At 56.4% G+C, this 19,789-nt stretch overlaps 1 protein-coding gene across 1 annotated transcript in view; it reads right to left on the reverse strand.

Moving 5' to 3' along the window:
• Nucleotides 1–379: 379 nt before the first annotated feature.
• The window catches only part of HMCN2 (hemicentin 2), a 166,454-nt gene continuing 147,044 nt past the window's right edge, over nt 380–19,789 (reverse strand). The window contains exons 86-99 of the mRNA XM_075559554.1: nt 17,721–17,802; nt 14,138–14,407; nt 9,781–9,930; nt 8,206–8,343; nt 7,998–8,119; nt 7,377–7,614; nt 6,403–6,465; nt 6,099–6,221; nt 5,327–5,461; nt 4,225–4,353; nt 3,431–3,751; nt 2,526–2,645; nt 1,532–1,658; nt 380–1,115 (exon numbers count right to left, since the gene is read on the reverse strand). Of these exons, the coding sequence (XP_075415669.1) occupies nt 770–1,115; nt 1,532–1,658; nt 2,526–2,645; nt 3,431–3,751; nt 4,225–4,353; nt 5,327–5,461; nt 6,099–6,221; nt 6,403–6,465; nt 7,377–7,614; nt 7,998–8,119; nt 8,206–8,343; nt 9,781–9,930; nt 14,138–14,407; nt 17,721–17,802 (2,364 nt within the window). The 3' untranslated portion in view covers nt 380–769. The remainder of the gene's footprint in view (nt 1,116–1,531; nt 1,659–2,525; nt 2,646–3,430; nt 3,752–4,224; nt 4,354–5,326; nt 5,462–6,098; nt 6,222–6,402; nt 6,466–7,376; nt 7,615–7,997; nt 8,120–8,205; nt 8,344–9,780; nt 9,931–14,137; nt 14,408–17,720; nt 17,803–19,789) is intronic.

Consider the following 19,789-nt stretch of genomic DNA (forward strand, 5'->3'; position numbering starts at 1 on the left):
GCAGATGCAATGCGTCTTTGGGGAGTGAGTTTAAGGAATTAATTCAGAGAGCATGAAGTGTGTGTTGTTTGTGTGTTTTATGTCTGTTCATTTAATTCTCACAGATGTATGTGTATATGTATGTATGTGGGGGGGGGTCACCTCTTGTCACATTTCTTTTACAGATGAGGACACTGGGGCCAGAGAGGACGAGTGACTTGCCTGAGGCCACCCAACTCCTCCAGAAGCCCGGAGGGCTGGTCTCCTCCTCTGGTGCTTGCTCTTGGACCAGAACAGGTGGGTGGTGGTCTCCCTCTCAGCCAAAGCCTGCTCCCCCACCCCCCACCCCCACCCCCATTACCAAAGCAAATAACTGGACAAAAACCCCAAGCTGGTTAGGAGGAATAGTTTTGATACACACGAGATTTGGGGCGACAGTGCCAGTAGTGGGCAAGCAACAGCTGCGGCGTGCCCCACAGGGTCTCGCCCACCCCTCAGATGTCCTGGTAAACGTGGTTCTGCCCCAGGTGCGTTGTGTCCCAGCCAGCTCCCTCTAGTGCGTGGGGGCAGGTCTCGAGGGGCCAGGTGTTAGCTCCGGTCACCGAAGGGCAGCCTTTGCCACCAGCCAGGCCGGACAGTGGACGTGGCGGGCCTGAGGTCAAGGCTGCGGGCAGGGTCCTGTTTGCCGAAGGGCTCGCTGACGCACACACTGGGTGGGGGGATGACGCTTCCGTTTGCCCACCCCCGACCCCCAGGCCAGGCCCGCCCCGCCCCCTAGCTGGCTGGCCCCTCAGTAAGGGTAGGGGGACACCGCGATGAGCAGGACGAAGACGCTCTGGTGGCGCGGCGCGGCGGCGCGCACCTTGAGACGGTAGAGGCCGGCACGGGTGAGCGCGCGGCGGGTGTAGACGGCGCCGTGGCCCGTGCGCAGCGGGCGCAGCGCGAAGGGGCTGCGCGGGTCGGGCTCCAGCACGCTGAGCTCCGTGCGGTTGACCGGGACGCCCGCCTCGGAGAAGGCGGCCAGGCGCGCCACGTCGTGGTGGGCGCGCACGCCCAGCGGCAGCGGCAGCAGGCGGTACTGCAGTGTCGCCGGGCCGCCCGCGCTGCAGTCCTGCGAGCAGCGCCGGAAGCAGGTCCTGCAGGTTGGACAGGGGGACAGACGCGAGGTGACCAACGGGGTGACCACCTCCCTCCTGCAGTCTCGTCGAGTCCCTGGCTCTGGGCAGGCTGGGAGTGGGGCTGGCTGCTCTCAAAGACACGTGCCCAGCTTTGCTCCGCTGCCTGTTGGGGTTTGGCAGGCTCTGGACAAGCCCCCCTCCCAGGAAACCTGCTGTAATATCTGCCCACCAACATCCCCAAGTCTGTGTGCATCCTTTAGGTTTGCATGTCTGTATTGTGGGATTGTGTGCTCCGGACTCCTGGTGGCCTTTATGAATCTGTATGTATTCCATGGTCTTGTTGCTGAACTCGGGTCCCGTGTGTCTCTGTGTACTCTTCTCCCGGGGCCCCAATTTGCTCCCAACCCCCCTCTGAGGGCCAACTCAGTCCTTACCCGGGGCTGGAGCCCTGCCGGTAGGTGGCAGGACACGGTGTGTCCACACACTGGTAGCTGCCTCGGGTGTTGAAGCACATCTGGCTGGGCCCACACTCAATGCCCTCCTCCTCACACTCATTGATGTCTGTGGGGGGTGGGGGTGGCAGGAGATGAGAAGGACAGAGACGGGCCAAAGGCAGCCACCAGACAAGAGGGACAAGGAGAGACTCAGAGGCAGGCCCAGAAGCATCTAGCCCCTCTGAATGCCTTCACCCTGGAGTCCTCCCAAAGTGCAGGGGGAGGCAGGTTACCCTGATAGACCAGTGTAGTCCTTGTACTGAAAACCTGCATTACCCACGGGCAGAGCAGCCTCCAGCCTTCATCCACCCCAGCAGAGCTCCCCTTCTGCTCACTGACCCTCAGGGCAGACATTAGGGGACTGAGAACACCTGGCCAGCTCAAGTCTCCTTTCTCAACAGCAAGCAGCTTTGGAGCACGTTAGGGGTGGAGCTGAGCTTAGCCGACTTGGCAGTTCGCATGCACCCTACACCCCACAAAGACCAAGCCCTGGCAGCTGAGATGATACTGACTACCCCCAGCAGCCGCCTTTGGCAAGCTGTTCTGCCCCCAGACTCAGCAGCTCTTATCGAAGTCACTGGGGGAAAGGAGGGTGGGGCGAGAACGGCACTAGCCCATTTCACACAGGTGGCCGAGGCTCAGAGAGGTAGACTGAGTTGCCCAGGAACACACAGCGGAGCGGGCATGTAACCAGAAAGTGACCGAGCCCGCGTCCACTTCTCTAAAAGTTCTTATTTGGAGCATAGGGCCCAGTCCAGCATCGCGTGGCTGTGGGAGTTTGGGGTGGTCTCTGGACCCTGCCCCACCCTCCCCAAAGGATGGCTGGAAATGAAGCAGTCTGGAGAGCAGAAGGGGTGAGATCCCAGCCTGCCCCTAGCCTCGCCCTATCCCTTCAGCATGCAGGGTGACGCCCGCCCCCAGGGCACCCACTCACCTTGGCAGCTTTTCCCTCTGGGGAGGAGGCGGTAGCCGGCAGGGCAGAGGCACTGGTAGCTGCCCTCGGTGTTCCGACAGGCGTGCTGGCACAGGCTCCTCACTTGGCACTCATCGAGGTCTGGCCCGGGCACGGCCGTGGAAGGAGGGAGGTAGGGGCAGAGACACACTGAGTCACCCACGCCTCCATGGACACAGGCCTGACCGCCAGACTCTGGGGCCCAGGCAGGGAAGTTCCCTTCCACGGGGCAGCCCACACCCTTTCCCCACCCTACCTCACCCTAGGGGCCTCTGTAGGCTTGGCAAACGGCAGGAGTCCTGCCTTTCCCTGCCCCGTGCTCCCGTCAGGTGGGAGTGCTGGAGCTTGCCACCCCTCGTGGGGCTACCCGCTCTTGCCCCCTCTCTGCAGCCTGGGGGGCCGGGGCACGACCACCCCCACCCTGTCCCCACTAGGCCTGGAGCCTTCTCTACCACTCTTGAAAGCCTCCATTCCAGATCACTTTCCCTTAGAACACCAAGGGCACGACTTTTCCAAGTGGGTCCTAGGAACTCTCCCTCTGGGGAAGTGTCTGAAGTCACATGTTTGGGAGAGATCCCATCTCTCTGCTGGAGGTCACTTGCCCAGTAGCACAGCCCAGTCAGGTCTCTGAGACACCCCGCCTGCAGCAAGGAAGCAGCTCGACTTTTGCCTGGCCCCACCTTCCCCAAACTCCTTGGCCACGAAATTCCCTCTTTCCCCAGGTGTCCGTGGACACCCCCTGGGACAAATGTGTCTCTTGAGAAACACCATGCAGGCGCCATCAAACACCATCTGCACCGCCTGCCCGTGGGGTCCTGGGCCGCTGACCATGCTGCGGGGGCCCACACACCTCAACTAGAAGCCGAGATGGTTGGGCCCAGCCTCACCTGTGCAGACGCCATTCTGCCTGATGAAGCCTGGCGGGCACCAGGCCCGGCCTGTGCTGCTCAGGGCCACAGGACCAGGCCGGAGGGAGAGCCAGGTTTGGGAGGAGCCAGAGGGGAGGAGGGTGCGGGACCGCAGCCAGGGCACAGAGGGCCCCCGGAGGCTGATGGTGGTCACATTCTGCCCACCACGCTCCCGTGGGCTGCAGGTCTTGCCATCTCGGAGGAGGGCCTGGCCTGGCGGGCACAGGCAGCGGTAGCTACCCTGGAGGTTGTGGCACTGGAAGGAGCAGATGCTGGGCAGCTGCAGGCACTCGTTGACATCTGGCAAGGGTGGGGCAGGGCAGGGCGGGGCGCATGTTCTGTTTTGGCTGGCTCACCTGTTCACACCCCCAGGACCCAGCTGCCTCACGCACTGCACTGAGCCATCCTCCAAGCATAGGCCTCCTGGACCATACCCACCTCTTCTCAACCTTCAGACTCGGGCTCGGAGGCCCCACACCGACCCCCAGCTCTGAGCACTACCCTGCCCTGACTCCCCTCAACCCCACATCCCTGCAGCCCCTCCTTAAGACAGTTTTACCTCCCGTGCCACTCTGAGGCCCACTCGCTTCTCCCTCCTTCCCCTGGTCCCAGGGCTGAAGTGAGGTTTCAGTGTGATGGCGCTGGCCAACTTGATTCCAGGCAGTGGTAGCGGTCATTTGCAGGACCCGGCAAGGGCCGAGTGATAAACAGCCACTACCCCTGGGCCAGCAGTGCTGACCAGGGCCCCAGCAAGGTGCTAGGTGTCCCCATACCTAGGCAGGGCAGACGTGGGCCCTGGCTCCGGTACCCCCGGGGACAGCTGCAGTGGTGGCTGCCGGCGGTGTTCTCGCAGATCTGGTTGTAGCGACACTCGTCCAATTGTTCGAGGCATTCATCCACATCTGGGGTGGACAGGGGTCGGCTCAGAACCCCCTCCCCCCTCACATCTGGGCCTCCTGCCTGGTCCCCTTCTCCGGGGCCAGTGACTCAAGGTTAAGCACCAGCACTTGCCACCACACTCCCAGTTCCCTCCCAGCCCCCCATCCCATGCCCCTGCTTGGAGATTCCGAGGGTCCTGGACCCTCAAGCAAGGAAAGGGGGGCTTTGAAGCGGAGAGTGTGGTTTCAAACTGGTCAGAGCGCTGCCATTTCTAGCCCCTGGAGCAAATAACTGCTTCTTTCTGAGCCTCCCTTTCCTCATCTGTAAAGAGTAGAAGTGGGGGACTGGCTTTTGGGGCAGGCGAAGGTCTTAGGATCTTGGCACACAGGAGAGCTCAGAAATGGAGGGAAAGCAGCGGCGGGGGGGTGGGGTGGGGGTCAGGGAGGAGCGGGGAGGCAGGCAGGCGGAGCCCCATCTGGAGTGCACGGAATGAGTGCATCTTCTGAGCTCAAGTTCAGTGCCCATGCTTTCCCGGTCTGCTCTCTGGAAGGCCCAGGGGCCCACTGACAGCAGAGTGGTGAGGACTCTGGAGAGCATCCATCGGGGTGACCCCAGCTCTCATCGGGGCTGGTGGCGGTTGCTGGGGAAGCTGTGCTGAGAAGGATTGAGAGCCAGAAAGTGGGCGACGGGGAGAGAGGGGCTGTGACATGGGAGGCAGCATGCGGTTGCCATCTGTGTGAGCCGGTCTCCCTGCCACTGAGCAGATGAGAAACCTCCCATAAGCAGAGAGCACTTGAAAAAGGCCCCTGATGTCAGGCATCAGGCTGGGTGAGAGCCACCCAGCCCTCATCGGCCCCAGTTCAGCCCTTTCTTGCTGGCCCCCTGCCCAGAAGGGCGGAGATCTTCCAGGGACCGGCAGCCCCTCTTCCTCGAACCCTGGCAGTGCTGGGCTCCCAGGGGCATGGAGGGGCCCCACGCTGTGCCTGAGCTCATCACCTTCGCAGTCAGCCCCATTGGCAGCCACCCGGAAGCCAGGCCCACAGTAGGGGAGGCAGTGGTAGGACCCAAGCAGGTTCACGCAGCGCTGGCCCTCCTGGCAGAGGTGGGCATCCCAGGCACACTCGTCCACATCTGGGGGCACAGAGGAAGAGGCACATGCATGGTCCCCAGGTTCTCTGGGACACCCCCACCCTGGCCCAGCTTCGTCCCCCCGGGTCTGAGAGTCCAAGTGGTCTCTACCCTTCTGCTACCTCTTTCCATCACCCTCTCCTCCTCTCTGAGGCCCGGGAGGCCAGCCCAAGGGAGCCGAGGGCTTCAGCATGCCGCTTCTGTGGGTACCTCGTTCCCCAGGACAGTTCTAGGCCCTCCCCAAGAGGTGAGATGTAGCTCAGGGAGCCAGCATCAGGACACAGCTCACATTATCACATCTGCCAACTGAGGGGCCCACGTAGGGCAAGCTGGGTGGGCAAGTGGGTGCCAGCTGTGGGGCCAACACTAATTGACTGGAGATGACTGCATTCAAGGCCTTGTCAGAAGCATATATAGACTTACAGGGTATGAATGACAAGAGCACATGGGACACATACCCCCCCCCCGAAAAAGCACATCTGTCCTGTCTGCTTGGGGAGCCCACTGTGCAGGAGCCTGCCATGAGATCCAGGTCCCCAGGGCCCACCAAGGGCTCAGCAACAGGGAGCCCCTGCGCACACCTCATACCTCATTGCCGGTTCAGGTTGAGGAGACCCTTGCGACCCCTGGCTCCACTCACCTCTGCAGTCCCTGTTGTCCCAGGCCAGGGTGAAGCCGGAAGGGCAGGAGCAGGAGAAGCGGCCCGGTGCGTTGTGGCAGGAGTGGGAGCAGGGGCTGGGGCCATCTGAGCACTCGTCCCTGTCTGGGGGCGGGGCAGGGGGTGGGGGGAGAGGTCTGCTGGTCTGGTTCCCGTGTGTGTGTGTGTGTGTGTGTGTGTGTGTGTGTGTGAGAGAGAGAGAGAGAGAGAGAGAGAGAGAGAGAGAAAGAGAGAGAGAAAGAGAGGCCTCATGTGTCCACACCAGGGTAGGAGGAAGGACACTTACCTACACAAAATGCTCCTTGGAAGTCGAGCTCAAAGCCCTCTGGGCAGCCCACATCATTCTCCTCTGCAAGACAAAGGGAGGAGGCATCAGGACCACAGAGGCACCTCGTCACCGTCACCCGGGCCCTCGCCCAGGATCACAGCAGACTGACTGGTGGTCCTTGAGCGGGATGGGAAGAGCATGGTCCAGCACCTCCCTGAGTCAGCCTGGACACCCCAGAGGGCAGTGAGCCCATTCCTGGCCCAGGCCTGCTCTTGGGCTAACTGGGGAAGGGGCCGTGTGCTGGCGAGAACTCCCAAGATCACTGGACCCCATGGCTGGGCAGGGAGGGCTCGAGGAAGGATAGCAAAATCAAAGATGGGCACAAGGAGAGATGTGTTCTGGAGTCGGGAAGGGGACAAGACTCCCTAAGCAACTGCAAGGACAGTCACCCTTTTAGAGGGAGAACCGGTACTCCTAACACGCTGTAAAGCAGGCAATGTCATGCCCATTGCGCAGGTAAAGACGCAGGCTCAGAGAGGGCTAGCGTGTCTCCAAGCTCCCACAGCAGGAAGTGGTAGGGCAGGTAGCCAAACACTCTCCCTCGTTCAAAGTCAAAAATCATATGCAGACCTCAGGTGTGAGTGGTTGGACCCCCACCCTGGGGCCTGGGAAGAGCCTTCCCAGGGTTTTGTGCAGGAGCGACCTAAATGAAGAGGTATCTCTGTTGAGGGTGTGGCAAGATACCCAGGGGGACTGGCTGGATGGAGACGGAGCAGGCAATGCACTAGCTCAGTCTCTGAGCACGAGTGATCTATGATCAGCAGACACAGGATGTGTGTGTGTGTGTGTGTGTGTGTGCGCGTGCGCGCATGCGCGCGCGTGTATGTGTGTTGGGTTGGGGGTGGCTCCTTGGCTTCTACCCAGGGGCGTACAGGACTCCTGGCAGGCTTCAAAGTGGGCGAATGGAAAGGTAGAGACAAAGACGGGCTCACCAGCTTGCAGGGCTGTGGTCAGCTGGAAGTACAGGGCCTCGGCCTCAGGGTCGAAGGCTGTGCTCACATCGGAGGCCCGCAGGTGCTGCACCAGCTGGGGCTGGGGCCCCCGTGCAGCGTCGTACTGGATGCTATGGTTGCAGTGTAGGAACGTGGGGCGGCCACCATGCAGGAAGTGCGGCGTGGAGCCCACAAACAGCTGGCCAGGCCCTGTCTGCACATACTGTTCCTGGAAGTCCTGGGCAAGGAGGCAGACAGGGGACATGGCTGGGATGTCAACCCCCATGAGACCCGAGATCCTGGGCTGGGCGGAACTAGACAGGGTGGCCTGGATGGCTCTCTCAATTTTCCTTCCAACCAGCTAGGTGACCTTGGGCAAGTCATGTCCCTTGCGTTCTCCATTAGGGGATGGGGAGAATGCTCCACGTACAAGTGTCTGGGCTCCTCCAGGTCCAAGTTCTTAGGTCTTCCCCAAGCCCAAGGCCAGGCCAGGGCCAGACCTCAGGGAGGGCCAGGAAGGGAAGCAGGACCAGCTGCCAGGGGCATGGCTGGGGCTGTCACCTGCTCTCTCTCACCCACCCCATCTGATACCCCCAGGGCTGGTACAGCCCCGACTCCCACCTGCATGTGAAGGTCTTCGTCAACCAGGTTCTCGGGGATGATGCCATTGACCATCATGTCCAGGAGGAGGAAGCCGTTGGCATCCAGGCCCTGAGCCACCTGGGTCATGGTGAGCAGCTCCCCTGTGAGCCACACCCGGTTCAGAGTCACTGTGGGGGAGGGGCCCCTGACCCACCAGGCCCACCTATGCGGGGAAGACTCTGCTCACCTGTAGCAAACTCCACGTGCGACTCCTGCTGGAAGCTGCCACCTGTCAGGGAGTGGCCATTCAGGGCCTCCCCACTCTCTCCTGCCAGGGTCCAGTAGATGGGAGAGATGGCCACAATGAGTATGCGCATCAGCGGCCCTGGGCAGGCAGGGAAGGGGTCCAGGTTAGGGCCGTATCCCGAGTGCAGTCACCCTCCTGCTCCAGGACCACCTGTGACTCCCTGCTGTCCCAGGAGAGCATCAGCTCCTTCCCTCCCTACCCAGATTCAGCCCCATGACTACCTGTTCTGTAACCTGGAATCTAGAAAAGGCAAAGGCATGAGCTCCCCCATGGCCTTAATGCAAAGATTAATATAAGAGAGATGCATAGAGTGAAAGATAGTCAACGCAACTCAGCAGTTATCGATTGAGAACCTATGGGGTCTTTGTGGAGCCTGGGCCTCCATGGACCCTCAATACATCTTCGTAGAACCGGCGTGAAGTCCAACCACTGCTCCCACATTGTAGATATTGTCTGAAAGAGCCCCAGGACCAGGCCACACCCCTAGAGCCACACCAGGGCCCCGATAGTGCTTCTCAGACATTCATTCGCATGGTGCCATCTTGCTCTCCAGCCTGGGCTGGACCGTGGACTAGGGAAGGGAAAGATGCTGCTTGCTCAAGGTCAAGGTCAGTCAAACTTCTCAGCTCTGCTGCACCAGCTGTCAACCCTGAAGAGGAGTGCCAGGAGACCATGTTTATGGAGCAGAACCTTCTCGGCCTGCCTGTGCCATCCCTGACACTAAACAGAGCTGGGCCTCCAGGCCTGGGGTGGGACGTTCCCTCAAGCCTCCTGCTCACTAGCCAGCTCTGTCTGGGAAGCATCCTGCTTCATTAACTCTCTGCTGACAGCCAGCTCGGAGCGACGCCCCGGGCAAAGTTCCTGACCTGCTCTGCTCACATAAGGCCTGTGTTCCAGGCCATCTTCAGAGGAGCTGCTTCTAGCAAAGAGCCTATCAGCACTGCCTTCCTCCTGCTCTGGACCCAGAGACCAGACTCGGGGCCCCTGGGGAAGGGCCAGACTTCAAGACCCGTTTCGTTGGATTGCTGTTTACACCCAGGAAGAGCCGAGATGGCAAAGCTCTCTCCAGCCCGTTTGTGCGTCCTTTCAAGGATTTGCTTGAATGTGGACGCTTCTTGGTTCTCTGGGCCTTCTAGCTAATTTTATTCCCGACACCTCCTCCCTCTCCTGTCCCTTCTGCTCGCAAGGCCTCCATCATGGCTGGCGGTCCCACTTTGTTATCAGTCCTTGCTTGTCACCGTGGAGAAAAGCTCCCCAGCCATCAGCGGCTTCGGAGATTAACCTCTGAGGCCAGAGGCTTGACTCGCGGATCTGAAATCCAGGTCTTTTGATCAGCTGGAGGGGCGGCGGGGTGGGGAGGAAGCTGCCGGTACCTAAGTCCATCTTGGCTTGGGCTCAGCTTCCGGCAGAAGCTGCAGTGTTGGAAGCAGCCCTTAGCAAGCTGCCTCCTCCTGACCTCAGCATCTAGCGGAGGGCCATGGCCCAGGTGCAGGTGACACGCCTGCCTCCACTTACCCACACTTGCAGGGAGGTGGCTGATGCTGCTTCGGATGGTGGTGGTCCTAGCACGTGCTTCCCGTTGCACGCTAGTGTTGAGGGCGGCCTTGCCAAGTTCCTGGCCATTGATCACCCCGACCAGGCTGCCCCGGCTGCCCCGGGGCTCCACTGCGAGGAAGAGAGGGGGTAACAAGAACACTGAGACCTTCGAGCACTTTTGTCATTCCCATTGCATGGAGGAGTAAACAGTTCTGGGAGGAGATAGAACTTGCTCAAGGGCATGTGACCAATGGGTGATGGCCTTAAAGCCCAGAGATCTGGGCTCAGCATGCAATTCGAGGCTGGTGCTGGGGGTGGGGGTGGAGGGGCACCAGCTTCTAATTCTGGCTCTGCCCCCACGTTCCCTGACATTTGAGCTGGCCAGCCTGAGCCACCTCCCCTCCCCACCTCCATCCCCACCCCCGGCCCCATAAGTCACATCTAAGTTTTCTTATTTGTAAAATGAGAAAGTGGGGCCACAGGCAGGGCAGGGGACCCTGATGGAGGCAGCTGGCATGCTGCATGAGCCAAGGTGAGAGGCAGGGCGCCAGACCAGGGACTGAGTACCACCGCCACCAGACCTTCCTCCAACCCATCAGAGACCTAGCTCCAGCGCCCCACAGCCAGTCTTGGGTGGTGGTGATGGGTGGTGGTGGTGGTGGTACTGGTGGTTGGGGTGGGTGGTGGAGGTGGGGATGGTGGTGGGGGTGGGGGGTGGTGGTAGTGGTAGTTGGGGTAGGGGTGGTGGTGGTGGGTGGTAGTGGTGGTAGTGGGGGTGTGTATGGCGGGGGTGCGTGTGGTCGTGGTGGTGGCGGCATTGGTGGGTGGTGGTAGATGGTGGTCATGGTGGTGGGTGGTCGTGGTGGTGGCAGTGGCGGTGGCAGGTTGTGGCCACCAGGACTTTGCAAGCAGCCAGCCTTCAGCATGAATCAGATGGCTGACGTGGGCACAGGGGGATGCTTCCTCTGCCTGATGGCCCTGTCTTATGTGGGCAGATGGCATTCTGGGGACAAGAAACAGAAGTCAGCCTGCCTCTCCACTTACCAGTTCTCAGGGGAAATTAACAACAAATTGCCCATGATCTGTCAGAAAAAATAACATCAAACATTCCACTGCCAGGATCCCAAAGGGGTGCATGGAGAGGCTGATGAATGTTGAAGTCCAGGAAGCGATGAGCTTCCTGCAGCTCTGAGCTGGGGTTTGATGAGATTTGATGTGGGTCTGGGATGTCTCTTGTCAATATCTAAGGCTCCAGGGTTGATGGAAAGGGCAGAAGGGCTGGGGACCTATCCCTGAACTTTAGCATGTGTGTGATTAAAAACAGACTTCTTGTTGAGATGATGCATAGCAACCCCCACCCCAATTCAATAGCTTCAACACATGAAGTTCAAGGACATTGATTCCATTCCTCAAGGGGTTATCCCTCCCCCATTAGCATCACCTCACTGTCTCTGGAATTTTCTGCCTAAGCTTTATTAGAACTGCCGTTGTCAATCCGATCCCACGCGGATAGATCTTAAAAGAGCTCAATGCTCAAGGCAGACATTCTTTACTAGTTAAACTAAACTCCTCATTTGGTGGTAAGACGCCTCTGGACAAGTTTTAAGCTCTAAGGTTTAAAGATGATCTCAGAGTTGGGGTTCTCTTCAGAGGTTCCGATCGTCTCTGTGGGAATCCTCAACAGTTTGTAGTCCCTGAGGCTACTCACCGCCTTCTCCTCCTGAGCTCAGGACTCTCCTATAGAATATTTGATGACCACGTTCCAGAACCCATCCGAGGACGTTTGGTAAGGGCTCTTGGGAGGAGACGGGAGCTGCAGCTAAAAAGGCAGCAGCCCAATACACGTGTCGCTGCCAGGGGCCAGAGAATCGCAGGCCAAGAACAGGCAAGCCCTTTCAAGTTTCTCAAAGGGGTCTCCGCAGCCTGGAGTCTCCCCCTCAGGCAGGGCCGGGCCCTGTCCCTCAGGCTGATGGAGCAGGCAGGACGGAGAGAGCAGAGGGGAAGGAAGTCAGGTTTAAAGTCAATGAAAAACCAGCTGTCATTGAGAGGACTCTGACTCAAAGTGGCCCCAGGTTCAGAGGCCACGGAGCAGGGCTTTTTTCCAGGCCCCTCTGGGTCACGTGAAGCCCCCACTTTTCAGGTAGCAGCTGAGTGTGCTAACCAGTTGAATCACTGCATCACTCAAAGATGGAATTTAAACACACACACACACACACACACACACACACACACATACCATCAAGTCTATCCGACACATGGTAAGCCCCTAAGAACTGCTCCCTAAGGCTCTCTTGTCCAAAATCTTTACAGAAACACCTCCGCTAGCCTTTTATCCTGAATGCCACTTGGGTGGGTTGAAACTGCCACCCTTTCGGTTCAGCAGTGGATTGCAGGTGACTTGTGCCACCCAGGCGCTCTTAGACTATAGTTAGGTGCTTCTCACGCTGGGGACATGAGCACGCGCGCACGCGCGCCACCTGGGAAACCAGCCCCGTTGCCATCTCGTCGATTCTGACTCATGGCGACCCGTGGGACCGAGGAGACCTGCTTCTTAGGCCTTCCGAGGCTGAAAACCTTCACCGGCACCTATGAGCTCCCCTTCCTCTGACTGCTGGCAGTCAGCCCTCGTTTAACAAAGCTAACGACGTCTAAGCTTTTAAAGTTCTTCTATGGTGGGGTCACACGACGTCAGGAAAGAGATGCAGGCGTCCTGGTGGCGCTGTCTGATAAGCATCAAATTACCAACGGACAAGTTGCGGGTTCAAATGCAGCCCTCCGCCCTGGGGAGCGAGATGACCCTGCGTACTCCCATAAGATGCACAGCCTTGGGAACTTTACAGTCACTGTGAGCCAGAATCAGCTCGCTGGCGGTGGGTGTGGAGTGGAGAGAGAGGCTATGAAATGCTGCCCATGGTAGAGTGATAAGTAAAAAGGGCGGGTGTAAAGAGAATCCGCTCATTTGACCTTGTCTGCAAGAAGGGGAAAAAAGAGTATCTTTTCCTTTCAGAGAAAAAAAAAAAGCTGGGGAGAATATGATCAAATAAGTGCCCAAGTAATTTCAGGTCATTGAATTATGGGATCGTGGGTAACTACTTTTGTTTTCAGAGATCTCCATAGTAACTGTCCTGTGGACAATCAGTACATGGAGGGGGGTGTTTCCATTAAAAAAGAGACCATGTACACAGGGCTCGGTGCTTTGGGTTGGGGGCTTCTCAGTCGGCAAGGATGAGAATTGGGGCCAAGCTCTGAAATAGAGGTCTAAAGCTCTCCAGAAATGGCATCTCGGATGCGTGTCTCTGATTTCCAGAGCTGCTTGTGCTGGTCTCCAGCCCTGCCTGCCAAGATGAGGAGACCAGAGTCCAGAAAGGGCCCTGTAGTTACTGGGCAGTGGATTTTGAGGGCTACAGTATCAAGCAGATTTCTCTTCTAGTTCTACTTCCAGTGAGTCGAGAGATGCTGCCTGGAGGAGAGGCCTATGGAGGAGGATTCTGACACTGCTGTAGAGGAGATAGATTAGTGATGTCTGTCACGGACATGGAAGTAACAGATACAAAGTGTTTACTAGAGTGGCATGGACCATTCCAAACGACCAGTGTGTGAATTTTCTTTAAGTCGGCTTGAATCATTTTATGGCGGTTTCTCAGCATAGTCCTTGTCTCAGTTTGGAATCTGGTTTGATGAGAGAGCAGGGCGCAGCTGCCAGGTAGATGGCTGGGTTAGGAGCCCCATACGCAGGAGTCTTTACTGATCGCCTGCTGTGGTCAGGCAGTGCACGAAGCTCAGGCCATCAACCCATAGACGTTCACAGGAAGCCCCGAGGTGGATACCTGAATGCCCTTGTTTTATTCTGCCCACTTCCTAGGGCTGTAGCGTCCAGAGAGATGCCACGAACTTTTGTCAAGTAAGCTAGAAAAGTCAGGGTTCCCTATCCAAACACTTAGCATCCATAAGACTCAGTTCTCCCAACTGCAGGCAGCAAGGTAGGGGTCCCTGGTGGCATAGTGGGTTATGTGTTGGGCTGTTAATCTCAGGGTCAGCAGTTTGAAACCACTAGCTACTCTGAGGGTGAAAGATGAGGCGTTTTCCCATAAAGAGTTACAATCTTGCAAACCTACAGGAGCAGTTCATACAGGGTTACTATGAGTCGGAATCGATTCCATGGGAGTGTTGTTGTTTGTTTGTTTTGTTTTCTAGCTTGAAGGCCCTCTGAGCTGTGGCTTTAATTCTCGAGTTTATGGCTCTTAGCAAAGACAAGAATTGGGGAACTAGCAGAGAAGTACACCAGGTCTTCCCCAAAGCAACAGACATGAAGGGTCTGGGCAGGAATCCCCCATACCTCTCACAGCCAAGAGCGCCTGGGCTTTGGCAGACCCCAGGAGGTTGTGTGCCACACATTCGTATATGCCAGCATCCCTGGCCTCCACGCTCTCCAACCACAGGCTCCCGTCTGGCAGGGTCCGGAGCCGCCGCCTGGCCCGCAAGGACTGACCCGCCTGTAGCCACTCCACTGTGGGCACTGGCTCTCCAGCGGCCTGGCACCGCAGGACCACATCTTCCCCAGGTCTTGCAGTCACATCCTGGGGCTCCACCTGGAACACTGGGGCACCTGTGGGAGGCCCGGGACAGCTTGTTAGGATCACTTTTGTATCACTTCAGCGATACATATTCATTCAGACAGATCAGAAAATACAAAGAGGCAGGGCACTCCTACCACCCAGCTCATGTTCCTTTCTCAACTCCGATTTTGCTTCTGTTTTTGTTTTCCTGTGGGAAATAGCTGATCTCATTGCACACACCTTCTTTTTATTTTACTCTACAACATTCCATGTTCGTTTAGCACCAAAGGAGACGACAGTGAAGGAGGAAGAGAGAAACAGAAATTCTATGATACACACAGGAAACAGCAAAATAGCAGGCCAAAACCCAACCAACCACATGACTGCCAAACAAACCAGCCTGTGCCATCGAGGCCACCCGACTCCAAGCACCTCTATGGTGCAGAGTAGAAGTCTCCCTAGGGTGGTCAGGGGGTACATCTTTAGGGGAGCAGAGAGCCTCATTTTCCTCCGGCAGAGTGGCTGGTGGGCCAGTGGGTGTGAACTGCTGACCTCGTGGTGAGCGGTCCAAGATGTAAGCAAAACACCACCTTCATAAATAGCTGCCTTCAGTGGGAGTGGGCTAAACGGTGCAATAAAGGATGGTTGGACTTGTCTGGAGCCAGAAACCTACCTCCGCCTACAGCAAAACTGGGAGCAAATTAGGGGTACAATAAAATTTCCCAAACGTTATAAAAGTTGAGTTTATAAAAGTCATCCTGGAGCCCCGGTGGTGTAGTTACTTACACATTGGGCTGCTCACCACAAGGAAACCCATGGGGGCAGTTCTACTGTGTCCTGTGGGGTCGCTCTGAGGGGATTCGACTCGAGGGCAGTGAGTTTGGGTTTTGAGAGGAGAAGTCTGCAGCTAATCTCACACTTGAAGGTGCAAGACTGGAGGCCTCTATCTAAGGGGCCAAAGCAAGGAGGTCTGCGCTTGTCCCTTCTGCTCATCGTTGGGCTGGGGGGTTCCAGCCAAAGCAATCTGGCACTTAAGAGGCATTAAGGACACATAACTCAGAAAGGAAGAGGCAAAACTGACTTTCATCCTAAACATGATCTTATGGTCAAAATAACCTCAGAAACCTGCTCAGGACAAAACCCAAAACTAAACAAACAAAAAAATCTAGAACCCCCCCAAAACTCATTCCACAAGGTTGCAGAGCATAAGATCAAGATGTAAAAAAAATCATCACATTTCTACATATTAGCAGTGAACAATTAAAAAAAATCTACCCAAGTAGTTCCATTGACAATTAAGGAGAAGAAAATACTTAGCAATGCGTTTAACAAAAGAGATATAGGACATATACAAAAATACACCGAAAATAATAAGGCACAAATGAGAGGAATTAAAGATCTAAATAAATGGTACTGGGGAAAAACTGATTTCAATATGCGAGAAAGTAAAAATGGAACTTAGGTCCTTGCCTCACAGAAAAAAAATCATTCAAAGTGGACCATAAACCTGAAACGAAAGGATGAAAACTATGAAACTTCTAGAAGAGAGCAGGACCTTAAGTTAGGCACAGATTAAAAAATATATATTATATTATTATAATAATATATTATATTTATATTATATATGCAATGCCAAACACAGGATTCATAAAAAACAAAATGAATACACATAGACTTGATCAAATATTCACATTTTGCTCTCCAAAGGCATCATTAATCCTGTGTCTGATACAGGATTTGCGTCCTGGTTATATGTAAAGAACTCTTAGAATCCAGCAATAACACAATCCATCCCATCAACAGGTAGGCTAAAGATTTGAGGAGATGCTTCACCTGAACAGGCACGTGAGCAGCTCTCGAGCACCTGGACAGGCTCAGTGTCATTAGTAATTCTGGAGTGCAAAGGGAAGCTGCCTGACACCGAGTGCTGTCAGGGCCCGGTGAGCCCCTCATCTGCACAGGAGCTCGCCCAGACTCGAGCTCTGCTCCCATGCCTAGGGTGACCCTAGGCAGCAAAGGGTCTTTGGGGTCTTCTGAACTGCTCCTTGGGGTCTTCAAGCTGGGATCTTGGTGGGAGCAGGTTGCCAGGTGCTTTTCCTGATGGCCGCCAAGCTCTCTGACCTCTGTACCACCTCCCACCAGGGCTCCTGACACACCCCCTAGCTCCTCCCCAACCCCCCAAATCTCTGACACTGAGTCCATTCCCTCTCAGAGGGGGCTGAGAAAGGGTCTCGGAGACTGCAGAACGCTATGGGAGTGGAAATCCTCATCTTTCTCCCAAAGAGCAGCCAAAGGATTTGAACTGCCAACCTATCAGCTACTCTCTGGGAGTTAGCAACCCAATGCCTAACCCATACCTGCCCCCCCACCCCAGGGCGGGACCCTTACATACTCACTAGAATGTGAACATGAAAGACTGGTGTTATCAAGTGCTGGTGAGGATGTGCAGAAGTTGACACCCTATGCCCTGCTGATGGTGGCGCAGTGGGGTGCACCCAGGGCGGCTAACCCCAAAGTCAGGAGCGGAGAGTATTCCATGATCTGATCTGGATATGAGTTAACTGGGGGAGAGGTCCGATTTGTGACATTTCACTGAGCTGTCCACTTAATGACAGAGCCCCCATGGGTGGCACCATGGGCGAGGATTGGGCTGCCTGTGACCACATGGCCTGTGTTCCAAACCCACTAATATCCCTGTTCCCGGGAGTATTTACCGTCTCCACCTCAGTGGCGGTGGGCTGGCTCCTTTGGCACAGCCCACGATCCTCCATGCACTCTTCTCTAAAGGCATTTTGATCTGTAAGTGTAAGGTTTGCCCCGCTAGCATAGTGGTTACAAGTTGGGCTGCCATCCGAAAGGTCAGCAGTTTGAAACCGCCAGCTGCTCAGAGGGAGAAAGATGGGGCTTTCTCCTTCCATCAAGAGTTACACTCAGGGGACTTCTACCCACCCTGTCCTATTCCTATAGGGGAACGACTCGATGGCAGGGGTTGGTTTGGGGTTTCTGACCTAGACAGTTTCGCAGGGTGACTTTGAGGTTCCAATAGTGCTTTGTGAACGAGCAGCTGCTTGGCAACAGCAAGGGCTCCTCTGTGGCCTTGGGCCCAGTCCCTGCCAGGTCTGCATGCTCATAGCCCTGACCCCGAGTCACCACTCGGCTTGGATGAACAGCTCCTAAGAGTTGAATGGTGTGCTCAGAATGCATACATGTAGCAGGATTCTAAGTCCCCGGGTGCTGTCTCTCTCTCCTCTGTTCTTCTCAGACAGCTGGGGGCCCATCAGCACAGCTCTGCCCGGAGTGTCCACTTCCTGCTCCCACCCTGAGAAGAGCCCGAGGCCAGGGCCCGGGGAGGCTCACACTTACTCTGCAGGACGAGGATCACCACCTTCTCCACGGCACCCAGCTCGTTCTCCGCCAGGCACTGGTACCGCCCGGCATCTTCCATCTGCAGGTGGCACAAGAAAGGGGTCAGGGGTCAGGAAAGGAGGACAGCAAGACATGGAAAGGGGCACAGGAGCAGAGCTCAGAGAATCAGGAAGGAGCCTGGGGTCCAGGGATTCCCTCCCTGCCCCCCAAAGTCTCAGAGGGCCTCGTGGCTGCCTGTCAATAGGATTCAAAGTTAATCCATCCCTGGTTCCGCCCCGGGAACTGAGGTGTGTGGGGGCGGTGGGGGAGGTGACTCAGGATATGGATTTGCCATCTGAGTGGAATTGTATGCTGGAAGATCCACCTCTTCCAAACATAATTGCCCCATGGCATGTTAGTGGGGCTTCCTTGAAAAATGGGCCCCGTGTCAAAGGGTAAAGATAGGTAAATCTATACCTCATGGTCACCTAGGGGCCTGGCAGCAGGGGGCGGGGGGGAGGGAAGCCGACCACAGTGGGCACAGAAGAAAATGTTCTGAAGTCGACTGGGAATGATTGCACAACCCGTCTTACTTTGACTGAATGATTCACTTGTGTGATTGGTGAAGTACATGCCAATAAAACTCTTTTTAAAACTGGGTCCCAGGGATGCGTCAGTTTGGGGGAAATCACGTTGGACAGCAACCTCTGTTTCCAATCTGTGTGATTTCTCGGGCTCTTGTTGCCTTGGCGGGCACTGTGCGTCTCCCCATGGAGTATTTCACTAGCTTAGGTGCTAGCCCCATGCTGGGCCGGGGTTTGATTCTGACTCAGTGCAGCCATGGAGGACAGAGGGGATTGTCCCGCAGGCAGACTGCCATACCTGTCTCCCACAGAGCAGCTGGTGGATTTGACCCACCGACCTTTGGGTTGGCAGTTGAGCATGTTAACCACAGCACCACCAGGGCTCCTTTACTTAGGCAATTCTCACTGCCATCTAGTCCATTCTGACTCAGAGGAGAACTACCCAGAGGATTTCTGAGGCTGAAAATCTTTACAGGAGCAGAAAGCCTCATCTTTCTCCCGAAAAGCAGGTGGTAGGTTTGAACCACTGACCTTGAGGTTAGCAGCCCAATTCATAACCCACTATGCCACCAGGGCTCCGGTACTTAGGTTTTACAGATGAAGACCCCAAGGTTCAGCCAGGCATGGTTTATATCCTGGGAAACTTTGTTCCCCCGACACCCCTGGACATGGATGCAAGGGAGCTGGGAATCTCCCCTAGCTCTGAGTCACTTCTGGGATGGACTCAGTCATGGGATGGAGCTGGGGGTGCAGCTAGGGGCCCCTGTCCTCACCTAAATGGGAATGTCCAGGAGTTCCCATCCATGGGGAGCAACGTGGTAAAGAGTATAGATTTGGGGCTCAAGGCAATAGGGGGCTAAATCCCAGCCCCACAATTGACCCTTCAAGCCGGTTACTAAGACCTATGTCGTTGGAGCCTCAGCTTCCCCACCTTCCACATGGGGGTGGTAACTGCCAGGCTTGCGGTGAACATTAAATGGGATGACGTTTGCACAGTGGAAGGCACCGTGCCTGTCACATGCTAAGTACTCAGGTGCTGGTGGCCACTGTTGCTGCTCTCATGGCGCCTAGTGGGGTTAGGATGACTAGTCCTGTCATCGCCTTGGCGCTGTGGTGGCCCAGTGGTTACACATGGGGCTGCGAACTGCAAGGTCAGCAGTTTGAAATCACCAGCAGTTCCACGGGAAAAAGCCGAGGCTTTCGACTCCCGTAAAGAGTTACAGTCTCGGAAACCCACAGGGCCGTTAGACTCCGCCCTATACATAGCTTCGCTGTGAGTTGACATCGACTTGATGGCACTAAGTTGACCATAGCTACCAGGCAGGGCAGGCTCCCAGGCTGGTGATCAAGAGCCCCTAGGATGAGCTTGAGTCAGGGCTGAATCGTGGGGTTCTGTGTGATCCCTGGGGGACTTGGGGGTGCAGACTGGAGACTGAGGCAGCTCCAGTGCCCACAACTTTGGAATCAGCCCAGAGCAGGAGCCAGGAGGCCTGACTGTATGTC

The sequence above is a fragment of the Tenrec ecaudatus genome, chromosome 10 (genome assembly GCF_050624435.1).
Source record: "Tenrec ecaudatus isolate mTenEca1 chromosome 10, mTenEca1.hap1, whole genome shotgun sequence".
NCBI classification, from domain to species: Eukaryota; Metazoa; Chordata; class Mammalia; order Afrosoricida; family Tenrecidae; genus Tenrec; species Tenrec ecaudatus.